Consider the following 27,138-nt stretch of genomic DNA (forward strand, 5'->3'; position numbering starts at 1 on the left):
GTGCAGTAATATATACAATGTCCTTCTGCAATGTCATTGAAAGTAGAAGTCTGAAGTAGCATCAGCATTAATGCGAAGCCATTACTTTTCCGCCCAGAATGCTTTGCTGTGTCCTACAGCTGTCATGCAGAAGCTGAATTCTTTCAGCCTAGCTGCTTCCCAGAACCCTCTCTTTGGTGTTTATCTTGCCTCTCTTTGCTAATGTCAAAGTGTGCCAGTGTTCACATGTGACACGTTCCATGTGCATGCCTGGGCTGCGTGTATGCGTTTCTGTGTGTGTGTGTGTGTGTGTGCGCCCAAGTGTGTGCATTCATGCGCATCATGTACTGCATGCTTGCACATGCTCGTTTCCAGCGTTTACATCTGTTGGATGGCAGCGCGGTATCGTGTGAGCCCGACCATCTCGCAGCACTCACAGCTCACTCCCCTTTTCACTCCGGCCTGGCTTTGCTTTGCATAATGACTCACAGGGGCTGCGCTGTTTGGGGAAGATTAAATTTAGAACACAGCCGAGGGTCGTGGCGCTCCCTCACACTCTGTGTGTTTCTCTATTTATTTTTCATGCATTTTAAGGCTTTTTGAACTTTAGATTCAGGAACTTCATACAGAGCCATCTATTCCAGTGGCATTATGTAAAAGAGTCCACATAACATAAATGTTAAAAAAGATGCGAGGCTAGCCCTTTGGGAACACAAAGCACAGTTGGTTTACCCCTTTGTAAAATGTACCAGTACTATTGTTTTGATAAAGAATACCCTCTGTATACGTCTTTATAAAAGTAATTCCCAAGCATTCTGAAGCTACGCATTTTGAAAAAAAACACCCGTTTGGAACGGAATAGTGTAAATTAACACTCAGGGGCAAATTTACAAAAGGATTTTGTGGCACTGCACGAATAAGACAAAAATAAATGATGTGACTCTCAAAGCACCCCTAACGGCTCTGCCAAGCACACAGCGTCTCTGTGCTCCTTTGTTATTTGCACCTATTTAAATGAGGTAATATTTAGTCATTTGTTGCAAAATCAGCAGTCCACAGATCAGCGCTAAAAGCCAAACGCAGTTATAGAAAAATATTTATTTCTTTTGGGATGGAAAATTATTTTAATAAAGCTTTCCTACATGTCAATTTTGAAAAATACATGAGAAAAAAACAACAACAACAAGAATTGAATAATCAATGAGGTCACAGTGCTGTGCCTCATGTGAAAGTAATTCTCATTGGGAGGACACACTTATGGTTTCTGCTAGGATGAGATTGCTGCACTTAAATAATAATCTCAATAAAAAGTCTCAAATGTCTCAAAAGACTCTCATGCTGGAATGGACCCTCACAACCCATGCATTACTTACTTTGCCATATGGATCATTGCAATTGGACACAAAAAAGGGCAAATTGCATTCAGCTGCAAACTTAATGTGGGTGTTATGCTGTAACATCACCAGCGAAATATCTTTGTGAATCAGAAGAATTGAGACGGGGCAGATAATGGATGCACAGTTCAATGCATTCTTTGTGGATTCACCACTCAGACTTTAGTCATTTGAGATGGATTGATCAATAATAATAGAGTCGTGAATTCTTATAGACTTTGCTGAGAGTTACTGACTAAACATTGGACCCCAACCAAGCACAGCTCTCATGACGTAGCAACCAACTCTACTGCTCCTCCTGAAAACATCAGGTTTTCTGAACAACAGAAAAAAAACAGAGCAATTTTGTTTGTAGATTTTCAAGTGCAGTTGTGGTGACCATGGATTGGTAGGTTTTACGAGGATGCCAACGCCATCTCAAATCTTAATTTACATATGAATCACCAGAAGCCCATGTTGTTTGTACGCACAACTTTTTTGTGACAGCAGTTAATTTCACCGCGCTGTCCTCCATAATCAACGGCCAACAGTCCCGCAGAACTGCCCTGCCTCCATCTCCACCTCTCAGCATTAACGTTTAATAATCCATGTCACACTCCTCTGCCAGTAAGAGCAGCGTCTCCAGAGACTGTGGTGTTCAAAGTGTTTATGGTTGCTGAGCGCGGCACAGCTCTGCTCTGACAGAAACATCCCTCCAATGTTCCTCCGGTTGGGTTTGACCTCAACTCCTATGGTTGCTCTGCTCCATGAGCACTCTGTGAACATGTTCTAAACGCTGTCTCTCAGAGTGGGAGTCTTCCATGCTGCACGGTTAGTTGCTGCTGCTGATGTGTTTTTGCATTTAAACTCCAACCATGAGTTTTTCCCTCTCATGTGTTCATCTGCATCTCGCTTCAATTTGTTCCAAACAACTAGACACATTCATCACTTCCTGTGTTACAGCTGCACATTAAAATGTGTTTTGTGAACTTCAAGTTTGAATAGATCCAAGTGTTCAGAAAAGTAATGAATTGATATTATTGCACTTTTTAAAGCTTTTTACAATCAATCATGCTGATGCTCTTTCATCTCTTGTTGTAATTCATCTTCTCTCTTTTTTTTTCTTGTGCTCAACAGCTTGTGTTTTTTCCCAAAATATTTTTAAGTGTTTGTATGTGTTGCTTCATTTGCAGTTGGATGTCCAGAATGTTATTTTGCAGTTATTCATTAGCTGATAGAGACAACTAGGCTAATCCTTGTTCTAATCTAAGGGTTCTTTTAAACATGTAGTTGAGTTTATTTGGTCCAAACATGAAGTTCTACAGACTGATGGGTAACAGTTGTCATCCTGCATCATCAGGACCCACGTTGGGAGATCGTGTTTGCGGCACTATAATACTTCTGATGTGTATATTTATGTTATTTGATTAATAACTGATTATAAGCGTTATTGGTATTATTACACTTCAAATCAAATGCATGTTATGAGGAATAACGGTAGAGACAGGAATGTACAAAAGCACCTTTGAGCGCTTCCAGATGACTGCCGAGAAACCTCAGGCAGAGAACTGACACGTGAATGAGGCTTATTACTGTGTGATCACTGTCACAAGCTTTTTAATGGACCTAATGAACTGACAAAGCACAGAGTTGGATACAAGCACAGCAGTGTTAACAGCTTTTGACCGCTTTATATCCGGGCTGACATGCTCACATACATGGCCTTAAATACATATCAATAGTGTTGCAGGTTTATCAGTGGTTCTTTTGAAATCATGCTTAAATCAAATTTCTGCTATCATAAAATCCTGTGGTTGGTTCGGTTGCTTTCACACCACAAACAAAAAATTTCAGGCGGTCTCACTTCGGTTGTTGCTCACCAGGGGTTTAACTGAACCACCAGCCCAAAAGGATCCGTACTAACCGAGAAAGGAGACCTGAGTTAATTTGAACAGACAATAGCAAGCTATGAAAGCACCCTTATGTTTAAGTGATTGAATTAACACAAATGCAAATCCAGAAGTATTTTCTTTATTCCGTCTTTTGTGAATGAGCCCAGGTCCAAGGCTTCACCGATGGGCTAGGCGGCGGGTTAAAGGAAACGGTAGTCTGTTCATCTAGGGGCCCATATATGTGGTAGATCGTCAGTAGATCCACTTCTCTTTACACATCCATGGGCCGGTGGGGTTCAAGCTCTAAACCCAATGTATCTGTAACTTTTGGTTACATGCAGTGTGTGTCTTTCACCCTCCACACCTCCAGTGTCTTTTCTGTCTGACCCTGGCAAACCAGTAAGGTTTCACTTGAACACTGAAATAATATGAATGACTTCTAATAACTGATTTTATGTGTTTTTAATGCTGACTGAGACATGTTCATCTGATACTGATACTGATGCTTTGTCTGTTCAGTGAGTGGCATATACTTTTTGTTGCCAGTGCAAAAGAATCCTGCTCTGATTCATTCTCATCACTACTGGAAGGCCAACCGCTGCACTGATGCCCAATGGCCAAGCTTATCAGCAGTCTGAATTGTAAAGGGTAAGATGTATGGTCTCACAATGATTGTCAACAGTCAATAAAGAAGAGCCTAAGAACCTTGGAGAGATTTTCGATTGGTGTGCTTTGATTCACAGCTGAGCAAAATATATTTCAACAGGTTATATACTGATTCAAATATGTGTATAATCTGATAATAACTGCAGATGGTATTACTGTGGATTAGAAATACAGACAACAAAGAAACATGGCTCTCTGGCAAGAAACATACTCCGACCTGACCAGACAGCTGCATCACATGGTAATTATGAACATTGTGCCCAAAGCCTCAAATGTTCCTCTTCTACAAAACATAACAAGATACTTTTCTAAAACATATTACTATGGTTTAACCATCCCTTCTTTAGGACTGGCTAGCTGTTAGCACGCATATCTCTGTAACACAGTACACAGACATCTTTTACATAATGTCAGATCTGTGACCTGTCACATTCTGGTAATATTATTAGTACATTTTTTGAATGTTTTAAACAAAAAAACAAATATACCAGATCTTACACATTGCACTGTTAAGTAAAATATCATCTATTATTGTCCATTTAGCCATCATTCTCCTGTCTCCCACCACTTCCACTGGATCTAGTGGACATCCCAGGACACAGCTGGCCTTCCTGACCAGTCTGTTTAGTCTCTTCCCGTCTGCAGTTGATATGCTTCTGCCCCAGCAGACCACTCCATAAAAGTCAAAGAGTCAAAAAAGGTCCTCAGGAGTGCTCCCCTGCACTCCAAAGGACCTCAGTCTCCTCAGCAGATAGATTCTGCTCTGACCCTTTTTATAAAGTGCATTTGTGTGATTAGTCCAGACAAAAACATTTAACAAGACCTGGAAAATCCTGACCAGTCTGTTTAGTCTCTTCCCGTCGCAGTTGACATTGCCCCAGTCCAGTTTATTGTTCAGGTGAACACCCAGATACTTATAAGATCTCACAATCTCAATGTCCTTTCCCTGGATGTTCACTGGTTCCGGAGGAGAGTGTTTACCCCTGAGTAAGTACACCGCCAGCTATTTGGTTTTACCAGAGTTGATCTGGAGGCGGTTCCACCGGCACCATCCTATGAAGTCCTGGTTCAGGTCCTCTGTATTCCCTGTCATCACCGGCCGAAATGAGGCCGACGATTGCAGAGTCATCAGAGAACTTTTGCAGGTGGCAGTTAGCAGAGGTGTGTGTGAAGTCTGAGGTGTAGAAGATGAAGAGGAAGGGAAGCTAGAACGGTTCCTTGTGGGACCCCGTGCTGCAGGACACCAGGTCGGTGTCACTGAAATACGAATACACTCTTTATTTATTTCATCGTGTCTGTGACATTGAGCTTAGTCATGTCTTCATAGTAACCACATGTGTTGTCTCCACCTGTGACTTGTGTGTGTGTGTGTGTGTGTGTGTGTGTGTGTGTGTGTGTGTGTGTGTGTGTGTGTGTGTGTGTGTGTGTGTGTGTGTGTGTGTGTGTGTGTGTGTGTGTGTGTGTGTGTGTTTTGATCACACAGACAGTCTGAGAAACTTTGATAACTTAAAGACTGACTGGGCCGTGCATCACACTGCAGCACTGTGGAGACACTGGCACCGGACCAAAGAAGAGGTGCATTGCCTCAACCCTGATCACCCTTTAAGACACACACACACACACACACACACACACACACACACACACACACACACACACACCCACACCCACACCCCAAGACAGGAGGATGAAATACATCCAACAAGCACGCGAGGCTGCCCTTCTACAGAGCAGCTCTGCAGCAGATCATGGCATGTTTGAAGCAGGCAAACTCGATTAGATTTATGCTCTAATAAGCAAATTTGGTCATCCCTCTCTGTGTTCCTAAAGCCAGACAGGATGGAGGGAGGGCGGTTAGCTAGCGAGTGGAAGTAGCCTGAAATGTGTGAGTGCCCCACGTTCGTGTTGCAGAAAGTGGGACAGCGGTGGAACCGTGCACCGTGCGGCGAGCGAGTTACACCACGCCTAGACAAAACCTATTTGATGCTTGTTAGGAAAATGGACCTGTCAGCATCTGGAGCTTCATCCCCATCCTCCCTTTGGCTGATGAGGAGCCAGCGAGGAGGCCACGACTTAATACAATGACATTAAAAAAACAAGTAAGTCTTGCGAAACAGAAGACGGAAGCTGTGGCGCTTTGCCACCCCGAGTGTCTCCCGGCTTAAAGGCGCTTCAAAGCTCGGGTTAAATTAGTTTGCAGCAGCACAAACACTTGACAGTGATTCGAAAAAGCTGCTTTTGTTGGCCCAGCACAAAATACAGCCTGGAAGCCTATGTGTGTGTGTGTTTGTGGTGAACACCTCTCTCAGTGTGTGTGTGGGTGTTTCTCTGTCTGTGTGTGTGTGTGTGTGTGTGTGTGTGTGTGTGTGTGTGTGTGTGTGTGTGTGTGTGTGTGTGTGTGTGTGTGTGTGTGTGTGTGTGTGTGTGTGTGTGTGTGTGTGAGAGAGTTGTCTGACTAAGCGCCCGTTTGGTAATTTAGTGTGACAGAGGGCCAGGCTCTCGTAGGAGGGAAGCAATTATTCCTGTTAAAGCCCTTCAATCACTGAGATGTGAGGCCTGGTTGGTTTGGTTCAGAGCAGGAAGAATGGACACTGGCACCTGGGTGACTGTGTGTGTGTGTGTGTGTGTGTGTGTGTGTGTGTGTGTGTGTGTGTGTGTGTGTGTGTGTGTGTGAGAGTGTTTGGTATGGGTGAGGAGCAGGGATTGAGTTCCCGGTACCTGTCAGGTTTAAGGATAAAGAGGTCTCCGCTGTGGAATGAACAGGTTTTGTCTGGTGCTGGAGGGAATCGTTTACACTGAAAAGACAAGTCGGTTGAATGATTTATGTCCCGTCCTTGATGTTTTTATGAAGCACTTTGCCAGTGTCTCGACACGATGTGTCTTTTTTGGAGGCTGGGGAGAGGAGGGACGGCATAGTTGTGGACAGAGGATGCACTGACTCCTCTGAATAGTTTTTGTCAGCATAGGAAATGTCATAGAAAACTGACCACAGGGTGTTTTATACAAAGGAAGATGAAGATTCTCAGCCTGTCTAGTTGGATGACTATGGAATAATATCAAAAAAATATAGTAGCTCAACCTAGAAAATAGGCAGCAAGCGAGTTTTGGGCTTTACAAAGATGAGCAAAACCACCTCTGTTGGTTTTAATTCTGTCAATAGAAAGAATTAGATGAATCACACCCTTCAGTGACTAAGTCCATGGTAAATGGAATTGTACCACCACTCAAAGGGCTTTAACACTACATTTCAATCACCATTCACACCGATTCACCTCCATTCACACAATGATGCCCGGGAATCGAACAGCTGATCTTCCTGTTGCAGGATCCCAGCTCTACCTCTGATTGACAGCCACAACATGGAAATGATTGATACTGGTGGAGCCAAGGATGAAGTAGTTTCAGAACAGCTTTACAAATGTGGTTTAACATTATCATAAACATATCCTGCAAGTTTTAACTTTGAAGTGTCGTTTTTATTATAACTTTCAGTCTTTCAAAACCTTTTTTAGACTTTGAATCTGTATTCTTTTATCTCACTTTAGAGACAATCGTACTTGTTTGAAGAATGTTGTAGTCATATAGAGCCGACAACTGCAATACTTTGCAGGAGCTTTTGCAGAATTATATTAAGATAATCGAATAAAAGGTTTCTCTAGCAGCACTATTTTGTTCAGGTAAATTAACATAAGAATAAGGGAAGTCCTTGCCAATACTATATCACAATATGTTAATTATAGAAAGATTAAGCTGTAATATAATGTAACATGTATTTTGTAAAAAAACTTGTTTTGTTTATTTTTATTAGAATTCCAAGAGATTTGGTAACGTGTTTGCAGACAATATCAACCTGAATTGTCAAAAAGAATCCTAGCAGAATAATTAGGAAACATGTTGATGAAACTTAGATTATTTCTTCCTTGTGAATATGGAGTTTGATTTGCTCAATGCAAATGTCTTCATTTAATTGAAACCATATTAAATTATTTTGGAGATCACGATTTAGTTCCCTAAAGAGAGTTTTAATTCCCAAAGAGCAATTTGAACATGAGGAACACCACATTTTATTATATTTCTTTTTCACCCAGGGCCATTAATAAAAACATATTGATTTATTTTAAGAACATAGTTTCTGAGCCCCTTATGAACATTAACTTGGAAATTAACATGGATCATTTTCAATTAAATTAAATTCAGTTTATTTTGTATAGCCCAGAATCACAACTTACAAATTTGCCTCAGAGGGCTTTACAATCTGTACACATGCGACATCCTCTGTCCTTCCCTCACATCGGCACAGGAAAAACTCCCCTAAAAAAAACCTTTAACAGGGAGAAAAAAGGAAGAAACCTATGGGAGAACGACAGAGGAGGGATCCTTCTCCCAGGATGGACAGAATGCAATAGATGTCATGTGTACAGAATGAACAGCATAACAGAGATACAACACATTCAATGTATATGATATAAATTATTCATATAATAAGACTACTTATAATAACAGCAGCAATTATTATAGTAGAATTATAATTATGAAAATAGGGATAGTAATGTGATTAATAATAATAATCGAAGTAGCAGTGGGTGTCAGTCGGCTCACAGCAGGAGGCACGACTACGGTCCAGGTACCACAACGATTCATGGAAACCTGCAGAGCGAGAAAGCAAAAAGGGCTTCAGGGTGGAAGTAAAGCTAAAATGCTTAATGGTACAGGTAATAGTAATAGTAATGTGACTAGTAATAATAATGGTCGGTGTCAGCAGGGCCATAGCAGGATGCACGACCACGGTCCAGGTACAGCCACGATTTATAGAAGCCTGCGAAGCGAGAAAGCACAAAGACTCCAGGGTAGAAGCAAGTCAATAAGCGTAATAGTACAGGCAATAATAATAGTAATGTGACTAATAATGATAGTGGTAGTAGTAGTGGGTGTCAGCAGGGCCTCAGCAGGTGGCAGGATGACAGTCCAAATATAACCCCGATTCCTGGGAACCTGCGAGGCGAGAAAGCACAAGAACTCCGGGGAAGAAGCAAAATCAGTAATGTGCATAAATAGGAGATTAATACATCCTAGGTAGTCCCCCGGCTGTCTAGGCATATAGCAGCATATCTAGGGGCTGGGCCAAGGCGAACCTGAGCCAGCCCTAACTATAAGCGCTATCAAAAAGGAAGGTCTTAAGCCTGCTCTTAAAAGTGGTGAGTGTGTCTGCCCCCCAGACTGAAACTGGAACCTGGTTCCACAGAAGAGGAGCCTGATAACTAAAGGCTCTGGCTCCCATCCTACTTTTATATACTCTAGGAACCACAAGTAACCCTGCATTGATTGAGCGCAGCTTTCTAGTTGGGTAATATGGAACTATAAGTTCCTTAAGATAAGACGGTGCCTGGCCAGTTTTTGTAGGTAAGGTAATTCTATTCTTGATTTAACAGGGAGCCAGTGCAGAGAAGCTAATACTGGAGTAATATGATCTCTTGCTGCAGCATTCTGGATCAACTGTAAAGATTTAAGAGACTTATTAGAGCAGCCTGATAATAAGGAGTTACAGTAATCTAGTCTAGAGGTAACAAATGCATGAACTAGTTTTTCTGCATCTCTTTGAGACAGGATTTGCCTGATTTTCGCAATGTTACGTAAATGAAAAAAGGCTGTCCTTGAGATCTGTTTTATATAAGAGTTAAAAGACAGATCCTGATCAAAGATAACTCCAAGGTTCTTAACGGTAGTGCTGGATGCTAGAGCAATGCCATCTAGAGAAACTATATCGTTAGATAATTGATTTCGAAGGTGATCTGGGCCTAGTAGGATAACTTCTGTTTTTTCGGAGTTTAACATTAAGAAGTTACAGGTCATCCAGGTTTTTATGTCCGTAAGACATGCTTGAAGTTTAGAGAACTGGTTAGTTTCGTCTGGCTTAATTGATAAATATAACTGGGTATCATCTGCATAACAATGAAAGTTTACTGAGTGTTTTCTGATAATATTCCCCAAGGGAAGCATATATAAGGTAAATAAAATAGGTCCAAGAACAGACCCCTGTGGAACTCCGTGACTGACCCTGGTTTTCATCGAGCTTTCATTGTTTACATATACAAACTGAGATCGGTCTGATAAATACGACTTAAACCAGCTAAGTGCGGTTCCTTTAATGCCTATTAGATGCTCCAATCTCTGTAATAGGATTTGATGATCAATAGTATCAAATGCAGCACTAAGGTCTAGCAATACAAGTACAGAGACAAGTCCTTTGTCTGAAGCTATTAGAAGGTCATTGGTAATTTTCACCAGTGCCGTCTCTGTGCTATGATTCACTCTAAAACCTCTGGATCAAGAGTAGGTTTCTTAATAGATAAGAGTGTCAAATGCTTTCAAAAGGTCTAAACTAAAAGTGACATATAAGTGAAATGAATCAATGCTGATGATTAAAGAGAACAATGTATGTGTCTAGGTGTTCTAGGATTGTTTTATATGCTAGTTTTAACCAAGTTTTTGTGTGGGATTAGAAGCAAATTGTTGCTTCGGCATTATTGTTAATGAGCATTAGCATTATTAATCCTATAACTTTTCAAAAATAAACAGAATAAAACAGTATGGCAATAAGAGTTAACTGGCGGAAATGGACGGTAACACCACAGTGATTGCACTAAGTGAAGGGATTCTGATGTGGGTGTGGTGGGGATGTCATACCTACTCTAACAACCCGTTCTCACTTCCAACTCGTCAAACCAATCCCTGGTCAGTGACCCTTAGCATCTCCATCAAATCAGGCTTTCAACTGACTTCAATGTGAACCCATCTACTCATTATTAGACGGTCTGAGTTACTGACGTAGTATAAAGAATGAAATAGTCCACTTAGGGAGGAAGTCAGAGCAGATGGTTGGGTCAAACAAACACAGGACTTTCACCCAGAAGACCGTTGTTCTTGTCATGTGTGAATCCAAGTTAAGGTTGACTTATTTTAATCTTACTTTTGTTCCGTAACTTACAACGTAATATAAGAAAAAGACACTAGGCATGTAAAGATTGGAATCTGAAAAGTCGTCCCTGACACGTCCAAATCTGACACTAGAGGGGTAACTAGAGCATCACAGTTAGAAACGTTGGGCCACCCACCAGTTACTGACCTGTATTTCGGAGGGAGAATGAGTTGACACGTCTTGGTTATAAGAAGCAGCTCTGGGATGCACAGACATGTAGTCTCTATAAAGGTTTGTCAGACACTGAGTGGTAGCTGCATCTGCCTTCAATGTCCCCTTTAAACATGACGGCAGGTGTGGCACTGAGGTCAGAGGCAGCAGCAGGCAGAGAGAGAGAGAGAGAGAGAGGATGGCTGCCGCTCTCATTAACGTCCACGGCTATCTTGACAGCGCTGTCTAAGATGATTATGACTCACCGTGTAACAATGGTAGCCATAGCAACCACAGCAGGAAAACAACTCATGAGCTGATTTTACTGGTATCTGAGTTCACTGGAAGAAACATGTTTTCATCTGCAGAAAACAAAAACGATCAATTATCAAAGAAGCCTTGGAGCAACATCAGCTTCAAAGTTTGATTATCCGGTTAGAACCAATAGTGTTGTTAATTATGATGTTAGTTATATAACCATTCCCTGTGCTTGAAGATTCCATTAAAGTAGGACGATTGCATCAACCTGTTACCCCTTGCTGTCTGAAAGTATCTTAATATGACATCATATCAAAAAAAAGAAATCATTTTGGTACCAAATTTTGGTTTCATTTTAGTCTTTTGACCCCAAAATGTTTTATTTTGTTTCATTTCATTTGATTACGATTAGTTTTTTAACAAATGGGGATTTATTAACTTTTATCATGCATTTTATGTCTTCTAAGTATTTTGAGGCTATGGCTCTGGCCATATTTGTTGTGTTCAGTTACTGGGATACCAAGATCTTGGAGATAGTAAAATAGTGGCGCTGAATTAGTGTTTACTGTCTGAGTTTAGCTTGAGAGGAGAAGCTTAGACCATAGGTAGAGTAGTGATATTTCTTTAGTGAATTTCATGAGGAAGATTTTGAGGTTTTAGAAGATTCTTATTGCTGGAAAAACACGACCAGGAGATGCATAATTATGTACACTGGAATGAAATGCAATAATAATCTTATTCAGGCTAATATCTTCCTTTAGGCTGACGGATCTCAGTAGAGAACTGAAATTTGACGGATATACTTTTGCATGTTCATGATACCTTTAGCTGAGACGGTTGGTGGAGTGACAACCCACGTAGCTCAGTATATTTATTTAGCCCCCCACCATTTCAGTCTTGATATCACAAACGTGGCTGCTTACACTAGCTCCATCCGTCCCATGCGTCCCTCTTAACATCTTTTTTCTTTCCAGGGGTCTACACCTTCGGCCTTTTCACCGTTGACATCTTTGTCAATGCGGGCCAGGTGGTGACAGGAAACCTGGCGCCCTACTTCCTAACGGTCTGTAAGCCCAACTACACGGCACTGGGCTGCCAGCAGGCCCTGCGCTACATCAGCCACCAGGAGGCCTGCACAGGAAACCAGGACGACATCCTGCGTGCACGCAAGACCTTCCCATCCAAGGAGGCTGCCCTCAGTGTCTACGCTGCACTCTACCTGGCTGTGAGTTCCTCTGCTCCTTATGTCTGATTCAAAACACACTCATGCATGGCTAATTACTGAGATCTGGGAAAGTGATGACATCAGGAATCATCTGGGTCAGCTGATCAGACGGCGCGGCCAAATTTCTTTGGAAGAGACAGGGGTTCAGTAAAACTATGACCCAAACTGTCCATTGTAAACATCACAGTTTACAGAACCACTGTCTGCCTCATCGGTTCCAGTTTTTATGCTAAGCTAAGTTGATTGTCTCCTGGGTTTAGCTCCATATTTTGATATGAGTGATATCAACTTGAACATTTCCCTTTCAGAAAAATAAGAGAATAAGTATATTTCACAAAAATGTGGAACTATTCCTTTCAATTGTCGCTAAAAAGGATGGGTATTTTGGGTGAAGCTAAGCTAACATACGTTACGAATGTGACTGTAGATGAATATGTAGACTGTGGATGAATATGTCTCCTCATGCTCAGGTGGCAAACTCTGAAAAGTGAAGCCAATGTTGAAGTGCCTGAAACTTGCATTTTTTTCTAATGACATCAGGGGGCGACTCCTCTGGTTGTATAGAAGTCTATGAGAAAATGACTCTACTTCTCTCGTGATTTATTCCCTCAGTAAACATTGTAAACATGAGTTTATGGTCTCAATCTCTAGTTTCAAGTCTTCTTCAATACAGCATGATGTTCATTTAGTAAATGATGGTCCATTTAGAGTCAAATAGACCATAAATCAGGCAATGCTTTATGACAGATTAGCAGTTCGCTAACAAGGCGGCCAGTTTGGGTAATCTCAATGTTCTCGTTTAAAAAAACGTGAACCCTTTCACAGTGTGTTTTAACTTAAGAAAAAAGTCGTATATAGCGTTTGGTTGTTCTTAGCTCCACCCATTCGTGTCAGTTCTGGTTACAAAAAAATATATGGTAAAGGCCAAAATGCAGGCTTCAAAACAGCAGTGCACAAACCAATGGATGAGGTCCTTGTGACAAGGGCCACTTTTTTACTGCCACTGGCATTCAGAAGGAACTAAAGAAAAACAGAAACTCTTTTTTAAAAAAAGATTGGATTAATGCGAAGAGGAGCAAATTCACAGTATTGAAGGAGTGATAGGGTTAATGTTATTGCTGATGTCACTCAGATAATGGCTTGAGAGATGAGTAAAACAATCCCATCTTGAAGTTATTCTATTTTCTAGTTATTGCATGGCTGCCACAACAGATTATACAGAAATTCAGACCAAGAGAGTTTTGCATTTCCAGTGCTCTCTCCCAAAAGTCTCTTTCCTCTAAGTTTAAGCATGTTAGTGGTTTATTTATGCAAATAATATTCAGCTCATTCTGCTTTTGCACACAGAATGCTGCAGCATCAGTTTTAAAAGCAGCTGGTTCAGCTGTTGACCCTACAGCTACAGATACAGTTATATAGTCATATTAAAGCAGGTAGAATCCCAGGACTCTCAGCTTCTACTCAGTTTTCACTTTATTATCAGTGAGTGTTGCTTTAATAACAATTAAGCCTTTATTAGTCCCACAATGGGGAAATTATTTCTCTGCATTTAACCCATCCTGGAGGAGCAGTGGGCTGCAATGAAGCGCCCGGGGAGCAACTTGGGGTTAGGTGTCTTGCTCAAGGACACCTCGGCATGTTGCCGGTAGAGGGGTTTGAACCACCAACCTTGTGGTTACGGGACAAGCGCTCTACCTCATGTGCCACAGCCGCCCCAAAATTCAAATTTCAAAATCTGCTTAAAAATCTAAGAGGGAGTTAGTAGATGTGTGACTGTATGCATTTCACTGGTAGAAACCAAACCTTGATCTACAGTAGAGTTAGACGTTGGAGTTTTCTGCTATGAGGTATTGCCAAATCGTTCATTTGTTATACATAGATAGAGATGGATCAGCACCCCAAGCAGCTCCTGTTAGGATTGTTTTTGCTGAGTTGCGTTTCGTGCACCAGGTTCTTCCTCTCCATTGAACTATGTCATGTCAAAGTGTTTGCACTGTTCTGTTCCATTAGTGACCTCAGTTTGTGTGACTTTGCATCTAATCTCTCTGATGTCTAATAAGATTATCGCAGTTAACTCCCCGATTCATCTCCCACTCAATTGTCTTACGTAAGGCCCAGTTATAGATCACAGAGAGTGTCATGGCGACAGAGACGCCTCCCAGAATTCATTTAAGGGGAGGACTGTCTCCATAACAGATATCAGATTTGAGTTTATGGAGGAATCTGTCCCGGACCGATGCCTGCTGTCCCCTTACTGAGCTTGAAGACTGATCCAAAAGGTCCTGATATTCTAGTCAGATGTTCCATACTCATATATTTATATTTTATTCCAGACTAGCAGCATCATCTTAAGTATGAATATAAACAATTAAAAAGGCTTTGGATTCATAACTTTTGAAAGACACCCATTTCAGAAATACAACAAAAAAACTGTGTCAACTTATATAACATTCTCCCATTTCCTGTGAAATCAAAACAAGTTGCAGTGACAAGTTTCAGGGAAGTAGGATCTTTGAAAGAAGCTCCATATAGGTCATCTTCACCCAAACTCTCACAGAAGACGTGACATTGAAATGTCGCTTCATTCAATGGACACATGTTAAAGCTGATACAAGCAAGAAAACATTCAGACTGGACGTGCAAATACAAACACAAATGGCTATGTTTTATAATCTTCCCTTCTTTCTAATCAAATTCGTGTAATGTGTTTATGGAGTAGCTATAACTCGACAGGAGTGAATTGGTCAACCAGAGTGGACATAGATCAAAGTCATCTAGTGGCGAGGTAAACCATTGTCATGCAATATATTTCAGTTATTGACACATTCTGATGATGTGTTTGTTAGTTTCTTAGAAATAAAACTTAATATTGATATAATAAACAGCTGTGAAATTCTTGTTTTTACAGCTGCAGGAGTAAAATAAGTATCAGAATATATCATATATATAGTTCTTCCTTCCACCACGACGTCACTTTAAATTCAATGTATGCAGGAAGAACATTTGTATATGCAGCTTGCAGATTGATGTAACAAAGAATAGCTTGCTGGTAAATGAAGCAGCATCACCCTCAGCTCCAGACACATATGGATCAGCAGCGGATCTGTCACCAGCTTCTAGTTATTGAAGATGTGAAACAAGCCGACATTAAAGTAAAGATCTAAACAAGCAAAGAGGAAATTATATTCTTTAATGCTCTCAAAGTTATAGTGGTAGACATTGATCTTACACTGTGTTGAGAAATGAGGATTGAACAGTGCTGAGATTTGATATTGTGCAGACTAAAGCACATTCAGTTTTACAGATTCCAGCAGTTCATTTCTGGTCACCCTTAAGGCCTTTACACACCAGGGTTGTGACAAATAAGGACACGAAAATGTGAAATACTCAGCTGAATAACTATGACATCTTTTCTTACAGTAAGGTACCCTCTGACAATTTAAACTTTGCAGATGCTAAAGCCTAAACCACAGGCAGACCGTCACCGCTGCCACTCACTTGACCAGCTGACCTCAATGATAGAAGCTTAATGACCTGTGCGCCCTCGTGGATGGTCATTTTGATGTTCCACATGATATATGTTTTGGTACCAGGTAGTTAAAAATACTCACAGTACCTTCTTTTTAAGTTCCCACATTGTTTCCCTCTTATTTCCTCTTATTACTCGCAGTGTTTGCTTTTACTTACATGTTTTTATTGATATGTATGGGTAAGTTAGAAAATATATTTATACCAATGATAATATTTAGGACAACAGACGAAAAAAAAAATAGACTAACGAGGCGATAAACACCAAAGAAATGGCAAAAATAATAAGTCATCCTTTGTAGTGTTCCGTCAGCAGAATCAACAGAGAGCAGAGCAGCAGCAGATTTCTGCCCTCACTATAAACTTATCCCTTCCAGAAAGGTTCTGATTCTAGCTGATGGTCTGATTGCTTTTCTCTGTCAGAGAAAAGTGCGCGGCTGCCTGAGTGCCCATGAGCGACGGACATGTGGCTTTGGACCATCAGTGTCTCTGGGCGCGATGGGGAGAGCAGATTGCCTCTGTTATCTAGGTCATTAAACGCAGGCCATTGTTTGTGAACAGCTCAGTGTTTAGGATGTACATGCAGTGTGCACAAAGACACTTATACATGTGGCACAAGGGCACACACACACACACACACACACACACACACACACACACACTGAAGAGATGACACAAACACCACACACACTGCTCTGAGGAGATGATGCTTACTCCTCCTCAAACTCTCATTGTCTCAGTCATTACAACATGCCAGGGCCGAACACAGCCATCCAGCATCCGCCACAGCCGAGGATTTATCGACATGAGACTGTAATTACCCCGATTCAAATGTGACAGCCATGCAGAGACTTAGAATTACACTTGCTAATAGTTTGGCCTGAATCTACGCTGTAATGTTGTGTTATTTTTAGCTGCAATGTATAAATCATTTGGTCCAAAAAAAGTCCCTGCATATTTTTTTTTCAACAACCTAAATTAACTCAAACAGGGTATTCTCTATCGGACGATACAAGGTTGTGGCACCTCGCCCGGAATAGGGAAACCGGGGCACCCTCCTGGAGCCAGACCTGGTAGGGGAGCTCGGGCGTCTGGTGGCCGGGCCTTGGCACATGGGGCCCGGCCGGGCCCAGCCCGAAAAAGCTACATCGTGCCGCCACCCTGTGGGCCCACCACCCGCAGGGATAGGCATTGGGGTCGGGTGCAATGTGAGCTGGGCGGCAGGCTGGGGCGGAAACCTGGGCGTGCTGACCCCCGGCATCACAGACTAGCTCTAGGGACGTGGAATGTCACCTCTCTGGCGGGGAAGGAACCGGAGCTGGTGCGGGAGGTGGAGCGCTACCAACTAGATATAGTTGGGCTCACCTCCACGCATAGCACCGGTTCTGGAACCAAACTCCTGGAGAGGGGCTGGACTTTTTCCTTTTCCGGAGTTGCCCAGGGTGAGAGGCGCCGGGCGGGTGTGGGGATACTCACAAGCCCCCGGCTGAGCGCCGCTGTTCTGGAGTTCTCCCCGGAGAACGAGAGGGTCGCCTCTCTGCGACTGGGAATCTCAGGAGGAAAGTCTCTGACTGTTGTTTGTGCCTATGCACCAAACGGCAGTTCGGAGTACGCGGCCTTCTTGGAGTCCTTGGGTGGTGTTCTGGAAAGGGCGCCGACTGGGGACTCCATAGTTCTTCTGGGACATGGAATCCGAGTGGGCCATGTTCAAATCCTCCATTGTGGAAGCTGCTGCTAGGAGTTGTGGTCGGAAGGCGATCGGTGCCTGTCGTGGCGGCAATCCAAGATCGGTGCCTGTCGTGGCGGCAATCCAAGAACCCGCTGGTGGACACCAGCGGTGAAGGAGGCCGTCAAGCTGAAGAAGGAGGCCTTTCGGGCTTGGTTGGCCGAGGGGTCTCCTGAATCAGCAGGCAGGTACCGGTTGGCCAGAAGGGCTGCAGCTGCGGCGGTTGCTGAGGCAAAAACCCGGGTGTGGGAGGAGTTCGGCGAGGCCATGGAGAAGGACTTTCGAATGGCCTCAAGGAAGTTCTGACAAACCGTGAGACGACTCAGAAAGGGGAAACAGGGCTTTTCTCAGGCTGTGCTCAGCAGGGGGGGAGAACTGCAGACCCGGACTGGGGATATTGTCGAGCGGTGGAAAGAACACTTTGAGGAACTCCTGAACCCGACCAACACGTCCTCTGTGGAAGAGGCAGAGTCTGAAGACTCAGGGAAGTCTCGTCCATATGCCTGGCGGAGGTCGTTGAGGTAGTTAAAAAGCTCTTCAGCGGCAAAGCGCCAGGAGTGGATGAGATTCGACCGGAGATGCTAAAGGCTCTGGACATTGTTGGGCTGTCTTGGTTGACACGTCTCTTCACTGTCGCGTGGAAGTCGGGTACAGTGCCTGTGGAGTGGCAGACCGGGGTGGTGGTTCCCATTTTCAAAAATGGGGACCGGAGAGTGTGCTCCAATTATAGGGGTATCACACTGCTCAGCCTCCCCGGGAAAGTTTACTCCAGGGTGCTGGAAAGGAGGCTCCGTCCGATTGTCGAACCTTGGATTCAGGAGGAGCAATGCGGATTCCGTCCTGGACGTGGAACAGCGGACCAACTCTTTACCCTTGCAGGTCTGTTGGAGGGTGCATGGGAGTTTGCTCATCCAGTCTACATGTGTTTTGTGGACTTGGAGAAGGCCTTCGACCGTGTCCCTCGGGGAGTCCTGTGGGGGGTACTGCGGGAATATGGGGTACCTGGTTCGTTACTACGAGCCATTCGGTCCTTGTATGACCAAAGTGAGAGCTGTGTCCGGATACTCGGCACAAAGTCGAGCTTGTTCCCAGTGCGTGTTGGCCTCCGCCAGGGCTGCCCATTGTCACCAATCCTGTTTGTGATTTTCATGGACAGGATTTCAAGGCGCAGCCAGGGGGAGGAGAGTTTCCGGTTTGGGGACCTCAGAATCACATCCCTGCTTTTTGCAGATGATGTGGTTCTGTTGGCTTCTTCAGAACGTGACCTTCAGCACGCACTGGGGCGGTTCACAGCCGAGTGTGAAGCGGTCGGGATGAGAGTCAGTACCTCCAAGTCTGAGGCCATGGTTCTCTTCCGGAAAACGGTGGATTGCACCCTCTGGGTTGGGAGTGAGTCACTGCCCCAAGCGAGGGAGTTCAAGTATCTCGGGATCTTATTGACGAGTGAGGGTAAAATGGAGCGGGAGATGGACAGGCGGTTCGGTGCAGCGTCAGCAGTGATGCGGGCGTTGTACCGGACCGTTTTGGTGAAGAAGGAGCTGAGCCGTAAGGCAAAGCTCTCGATTTACCAGTCCATCTACGTTCCAACCCTCACCTATGGTCATGAGCTTTGGGTAGTGACCAAAAGAATGAGATTGCGAATACAAGCGGCCGAAATGAGCTTCCTTCGTAGGGTGGCTGGGCTCAGCCTTAGAGATAGGGTGAGGAGCTCAGACATCCGGAGGGAGCTCGGAGTAGAGCCGCTCCAAAGCCACTCCCCCAAAACTATCATAATGAACGAAAACAACAAACATGGCTACTGTCAGTACTCACATCTGTCAAGACTCCTTGACGTGCAATGAAAGGTAGACAGGCAGGTAGCCCGTCCAATCATTACATTATGGACAAATACCATGATAGGATGTTTTTATGCCTGAATTCTAAATTAGCATATTTATGATTGAGGGATTGCCTCCACACAGCTCTCAACATGGTGACAACTGAGCAGGAAGCCAGACACTAACAGTGCTAAAAGCGCAAACAATGGCAACAGTGCTGACAGAGCTAACTGTGTTTATCTCGGGGGAGAGGTTTGTGTTCAGGATTTTCTGCAAGAAATCTATTTAAGTTCAGGCAACAATCTCACTAGGTTAGATTTAGCAAAATATCATAGTTGGAGTTAGAATAAATCCCTTCTGGCAGAAATCTACTAAAGCTTTGTTTAATCCATGAGACTGATATCAAAATCTTCATCCTCCTCGTTTTTCAAAAAGACAGTGAATAAATGTTTTTCTCCAAGTGTTAATGTTGATACTTCTTTAAAGAAGGACTTTTGTGATAAAGAAATTATGACTGTAACGGTCACCTTGGAGGTGGAAATCATATCAAGCAATCTGACAAGCTCGATGCTAAACCACACGTCATTTCATGATGTATGGAGCAGGGGAAAAAAAAGAGAGGATGTTCTTTTATCATATTTTTGTGATCTGTAGACACACCATCCTGGAGTGTATTTTGCATTATAAGTCACCTTTAAACATTGTTGATAGAACTATGGATGCAGTGATTCATTGTCACACATTATAGAAGAAGCTTAGGTTTGCCTGCTACAAATCCCAGATTCTAACTTCACATAATTCCATTTAGCATTGCCACTCTTTCAAATGTCGGCTTCCCCCAAAACATGTGGGCTTAAATGTGGATAGTGTTGGATGCACCATGCAGGGAGAGCGTGCGTGCCCATTGTTGGGTATTGATTATACACTGTGGCATTTATAGACTAACAGAGGCACATAGACCCTGTGTGGACTGTGTTTGTTTGGAGGAGTTCTATCCAGCTGTGAGCCTCAGCTTGTTTTTTAGTCCCCAGCTTTGTTTCGTTTGTTGCAGTGGTATTTTAACTCCGACAGTGTGGGCGGTGCTGCAATCTCTACAATTCCTTCTCAAGTTTAAAATTCTGAAGGCAGTGTTGTTTGATATCTCTGTTCTGCCATGTTGGATATCACTGCTGAGCTATTTCTCTGTTTATTCAAAACAGAGCCCAAAATATGTCTTCCTTTGCACCGGGGGATTTCTCTCAGCGAAGACCAGACAATCACATGTGCACGTGACAGCATGTGTACGTTTTCTCTAAGGGTTGACTGCATGGAAAAGGGTTCCCCATTCATTTCCAATGGAGGCTGATTATATATTCTGGCACCAAACGTCTGCAAATATAGAGAAACAACACATTCACAGGGTCTGTCTCTGCCTGAGTATCATTATGAGCAAAGGGACCAGATGTCTTGCACCAGCCAACTTGATACTAGTTTTTTCTGTACTATTGAAGATAACAACATTATCATAGCAATTGGTTATAGTGTGCACTCAGATTACAGTGTCTCGGTTCAATTCAATTCAGTTTATTTTGTATAGCCCAGAATCACAAATTACAAATTTGCCTCAGAGGGCTTTACAATCTTACAATCGGTTATGTCAGTGTCAGTTTTAGTTAAATTCCTCCTAACAACAGTTAGTGCAGCATTGAACTACAATAAATATTTGACCAGTAAAAATACATTGTGTCCATAATTTCAGTGTTGGACAACTCTGACTGGACCTGATGCCATTGAAATAAAGGAAACATATCTCTCTGATATCGCCCTTTAAATCAGACTGATTGGAGCAGGCATACCAACAGGAGAAACTTTGAACTTGGCAAATCGGAGAGATTGATGTCTTAAGCAGCGTCAAGCGGAGGTTGAATTTGTCATGTCCCCCTCTCGGTTCGGCAGACAAGCCTGTGATATATTGATCGAGCCGACGATAAATGGGAGGTTAGAGCGTGCACGCGCTTGTAAAAGGCTGTTAAGACAAATTAGGTTGACCTGAAGAGTCTCAGGTCAAATGAGTTCCAGCAGAGAAACATTAAAATACTACATATATGTGACTTGTGTTTTATAGAGGTCAACTAGTAGTTCTCCTGTGCATTTAAGTATACAACTGATAGTATGTGACAGCTCACACAAGGCTCACAGGGAGAAAGATACACACACACACACACACATACATTCCTACATTACCCAGAGTGGACTGACATGCTACTCTACCAAGTGTGGACTTATGCTTCTGGTCACTTTGAAAAACAAAAATAAGTGGAATGGAAAATTTACTTTTAAGGTCTTTTCACAGAATAATAATGCAAATGTGCCACGAGGGGACGTACATCTTTGCGTAATGTCTACCTATCAAAGAGTGGACCTCCATACACTGCATTGAAACTGTATGTGCCCGTTCTTTCACCAAATTAGTTTTTGTTTAACACAAAGACGTTCTTTGTTAATATATATTGAGAAAATATTTGATAATATAACTTAAATGTTATCAATGTTGAAACATTTCTCTGTGATAAAATTTTACACTCACACACACATACCATATTCAAGACCGGCCCAACAGTTGTCTATGTATCAATCATGACTGCAGAGCGGGGAGATGCAAATGTGTTTAGGGACACTGGCTGCAGGCCGCACAAAGACACACACTGACCACACAAGCAAACAATAATAAAACCTCTAGTAGTGCACTCTGATCAGAATACATTAACCCAATCAAGAATAAAAGACAACAAGGCCTGTAGTAAACAGTTTGTCCAACCAATGCTTAAAGAATAACCTATAGAGTGTCTAAGGTTAACTCACATCACATTCACAGACACACAAACACAGAAAATAAAGTGCAACAGAGTGCAGAGCTCTTCTTCAACTCGCTCACCGTTAATGTGGTTTTAAATCTACTTACCCAAAGTCGATTTCTACCTAAAAACAAACAAACCGTTTTATTTATTAGAGGTTATCAAATAACAATAAAGATTTAAGTTCTGCCATTACCTATGTTGCCTATGTGATCATGTTTGGTCCAGACGCAGGTTGTTGGCAGCCCTCTCAGCTGCCGTGCAAGTGAGAAGCTTCCGGCTCATCTCGAGGCGCTCTAGTGTGTTCTTTAGAAACATGGTGTGCCTTTGTAAGACAAACTGATTTAGTCGGACATGCACCCAAACTTGCTGTGAACTGTGTGAAACATAGTTGGAGTTTTTGCCCACATTGTCTAACGCAGTGTTTCACAAACTTTTTTTTCTGGGGAATCAATTTCTTTTTAAATGGCCAATTCACAACAAGCCTTAGCTATAAATCGTGAGAAAAGACAATTTGTGTGTAAATGAACATTCCCATTTTCCTCATCACCTATTACGACCTTGAATAGGTAAACCAGCCATTTAGAAGAGATATATGTTTGATAAATTATGACTTTGTTTTATGCATGATATAGAAAACACAATACACATAATAAATACTTAATAAATGAGACCTAATAAATGCATTTAGGTAGGCTATTAACTTTTTTCATTTCCTCTTATCAGTATGAAACAAAATGTACGCTAGCCTCTCAAATTCGATTGATTGTTCTGAGTAGAAAACAACTTTGGAACAATACCAACAGTCAGGCTCTCTGGTGTGGCTAAAAGGTGGACTGCAGTGGTAAATGTTAAATAAAAGACTATGGAAAAGTCTGGCAAATTTATTTGGCGACCCTGATAAATATTTTCTGTGTCCCGACCCAGTCTTTGGGAATTACTGCTCTAACGCCACCCAACTAAAACTCATGATTTCAGTAAAATTTAGATACTCGCTTTGCACTTGAACTTTATCTTTACCTGCCACCAGTCGCTCACGATCGGTACTGTTCATGTGCAACTCTCAACAGACATGGGAAGGAAGTGAGATGACTTACGCCTTAGCTACTTCCATCATCAGCTATGGAGAAATACAACCTTTTTTTCTCAAGTGAATCCTTCTGTACTTACCAGCTGTGTAACCAACTAACAGTAGCCTACACTGAAAGCCTTTCCTGCACTCTGGTGACTCTTTACAGCCATCTGTTAGCCTAACTGGAGTGATGACGTTACCGTCAAGCCACAATTACTCTAACTAAATTGAACATTAACAATAGATTAACAAATTAGATACAAATCCAAAGAACAACATTCTACTTTCATTGCATGTTTGGCAAATTGTCAGTGCATCATGCCCGGGAGTGACCCTATATTCAATGGGAATGAAAGTAACAAATGTGTATCGGCCATTATTGTCACAGCTTCTCGTACTGCTGTATGATTAAGTATTGTTTCTGATCCAAGGGTCCCAAGGGTGCATTAGGCAAGCCTGGCCACCAATTTACTAATGGTGTGTTCACACCAAACCAGGAGCAAACTTTTTGCATGGTACGATTAGATAAATAGTCAATGCAAAGATGCAAATTCATACCAGGTGGCGCGAATGACGAGAAATGTGCCTATCAGCGTTAAGATTTTCCCCCTGTCGTCACTGACAGCCTGATGTAGTTAAATCCGAAATCATTGGAAAAGTTATCTGTGGGCACTGGTGCACCCAGAACTCTATGATACCTCATTTTTGTACAGCACTGCATCCCTTGATCAATGAAAGTAGAGCTCATTCTTTCTCCAATGAGAATGTCTATTGTTATATCAGTTGAACAGAAGTTTACATAAGAACAGAAGTCCGAGGACAGAGAGCTAAGTGTGTCAGGGGACCGCTGGAGGAAATATGGACCATTACTATAGCAACTGGGTCCTTTGAGCAGGATTAATGATCACTGAGGACCTGAACGTGTAAACGGAGGATTAACCTGTTAATGGAGAAGAACTCTATACAACCTCACAGGATGCTCGGTCAAACCACGATATATTTAATTTCTGAATTATAAAAAGAGATGCAGAGGGAATTAAGTACATTACATTACATGTAATGTATTACATCTACATTGCAGAGAGAGAGAGAGAGAGAGAGAGAGAGAGAGAGAGACATGGAAACACTTGATCTGGCCTTGGAAGAGATTGCACACTAATGAAAAACACAATTAGGCCTAATCTCCTTGTCTTCTGCCGCGACACAACAGATTAGTGATTGGAGCCAAACATAGACATGTTTTCTGTGGGCTGTATTTGTCTGTTTCTCTCTCTCTGCCCCTTCTTCTTCGATCTTGTCCAAAACTAAAAACATGGCACCAAATCAAGGCCACATTGGATATTAACATGCGTGTATCAGAAAACACATTGTCTACTTGTGTTTGTCTTCTTGCTAGAAGTTTAAAAAACGTAGCCTGGTCTTGAGTGTGCTTTGTATCTGTTGAGAAATCAGTCCTGTCATGCTGACTCTTAGGGTTACATCTGCGTTACAAAAAATACTTAAAAATCATGAAAAACATATTTTGTGGTGTATTTAAGCAGAAAGTACAGCAACAGAGGCTTCTCTCATCCCTCCTACGCCCAGTTCTGAAAAGGGAAGCCAATGCAGAAGTGTTTTAAAGCTGCATTCTCTCTAGTGACCATCAGGGGGCGACTCCTCTGGTTGTATAGAAGTCTATGAGAAAATGACTCTACTTCTCTCTTGATTTATTCCCTCAGTAAACATTGTAAACATGAGTTTATGGTCTTAATCTCTTTTTTCAAGTCTTCTTCAATACAGCATGATGTTCATTTAGTAAATGATGGTCCATTTAGAGTCAAATAGACCATAAAGCAGGGTATGCTTTAGGGCGGGGCTACTGTTATTGACAGGCTGCCAACACGGCATTGTCCAGTCTGGGAGTTGTCTGTGTTTTCGTATTAGAACTTTAACCCTATCACATTGTGTTTTCACTTCATGAAAGCTAATTGTAACCTTTTGGTTGCTCTGGTTTCATTGTATGACCTCAATATTAGCACATTCCGATACTGAGCATAGTAACAAAAAATATTAAAAACAAGCTATTTCAACTTTCATATGCAAGTCAACCTGACTTCAAGGTTAAAACCAGAAAAAAACAATTCTTAAAAAAAAGTCTAAATAACCATAATAATTTAAGTTTTATCTAAATACTGCAACTAACCATGAAACAATAGTTCAGATAAATATAGAATAAATATGTTGTTATTTTATATTTTCCTTGCTGTTATCAAATTTTATGAAAAGACAAAGCCAGCCATGTGTTAGTTCCTCTCTCAATACTCTCTGACTTCCCTTCTCTGTCTCAGCTCCAGGTCTACTGGAGTCGTAAATCTTAAACATGGCTCACATATAGCTGGTCACTGTAGTTTTTTTCAGAGATTTCTCAAACCCGGTCAAATTTTGTAGAGGGACTATTTTCAACAGCGAATTGATCCACATTTGGCACTCTAGTAAGTATTTAAGCCAGCAGGCCAGTGTGTGTGCGATCGAGTCAAATTAAATGAACACATAAGACTTTTGATAACAAAAAGAGAAATATAGAATATCACCACTCTTATACTTCAAGATTGTTATTGACAAGAGTTACTAGGCTCACTTCTATAGTGAATTAATTAGTAAAAACAAACTATTCCCAAATTGCACCTGGTGATCCCACGACCCTTTGGTCTAGAACCACTGCTCGAGCTTAGGTTTTGCATGTTTTTGCTCATTACCTGCAAACACTGTCTTTTCAAATAAACTTTGATTTTCACAAGAAACAACTTGGTTAGGTTAAGGCAACAAAACTTCTTTGTTAGTTTGAAGAAAGATTGTTTGTTATGCAGTAAAGTAGGCTACACTTTGAGCAAAGCCTAAGTTAAGTAAGTTATGTAACCTTCTTAAGATGACTAACAAACACCTTAGTTCAACGTATATTGACCCATCCATCCACCCTGACCTTCTACCTACGTTGACTTAATCACTCTTTTTACTGCGACTCCTGACTTCCACCTTTAGTCCCACCTTAACTACGACCACGTAGAGCGTCACGGTTTGACGCGTAGGCCACTGACCAGACTAATGGAACTCTCACACTCTGATCATTACAACATTTGCTGTCATGATAGCAACCATGTTCTTATCAGCACTGATTTTTATTTTCATGTGAACTGACTTACTATTGAGGGTGTGTTTGGTTGTTAGCAATGATACAAGTTTTAATCCTAAAACATACAGTATCAGAGACATGAACATAAAACTATCCTAAGAAGGACAACGTCTACGGGCAGCTTCAACCCTAATATTATGCTATGAAGTATTATCTGATGACATTTAACAATATTTTCTTAAGAAACTGGATTCAGTTAATTCTGTTGTTTCGTCTGTGATAAATGTTAAGCCGACATGAACCGAACGTGACAGATTTATCAGATGACGGTGATTAACAATCAAGTGACTTTACAGTGTGCTCTAACTTATGATAATGATGCATTATTTACAGCAGCTCATCTGAGGCCCAGATGGAGAGGAGGAGAGGATGAAGATGCTGCAGGCTCTAACGCTCCACTTCACTCCCTCTAAGAGCATGCATTTTACCCAAAATGCATTTCCTTTTGAAAAACTGTATATTATTATGGAGTA

At 42.0% G+C, this 27,138-nt stretch overlaps 1 protein-coding gene across 1 annotated transcript in view; it reads left to right on the forward strand.

Moving 5' to 3' along the window:
* The window catches only part of LOC129111102 (phospholipid phosphatase-related protein type 5-like), an 84,775-nt gene that overhangs the window by 34,389 nt on the left and 23,248 nt on the right, over nucleotides 1–27,138 (forward strand). The window contains exon 3 of the mRNA XM_054623398.1: nucleotides 12,269–12,519. Coding sequence (XP_054479373.1) covers nucleotides 12,269–12,519 — 251 coding nt within the window. The remainder of the gene's footprint in view (nucleotides 1–12,268; nucleotides 12,520–27,138) is intronic.

Source organism: Anoplopoma fimbria, chromosome 21, assembly GCF_027596085.1.
Source record: "Anoplopoma fimbria isolate UVic2021 breed Golden Eagle Sablefish chromosome 21, Afim_UVic_2022, whole genome shotgun sequence".
NCBI classification, from domain to species: domain Eukaryota; kingdom Metazoa; phylum Chordata; class Actinopteri; order Perciformes; family Anoplopomatidae; genus Anoplopoma; species Anoplopoma fimbria.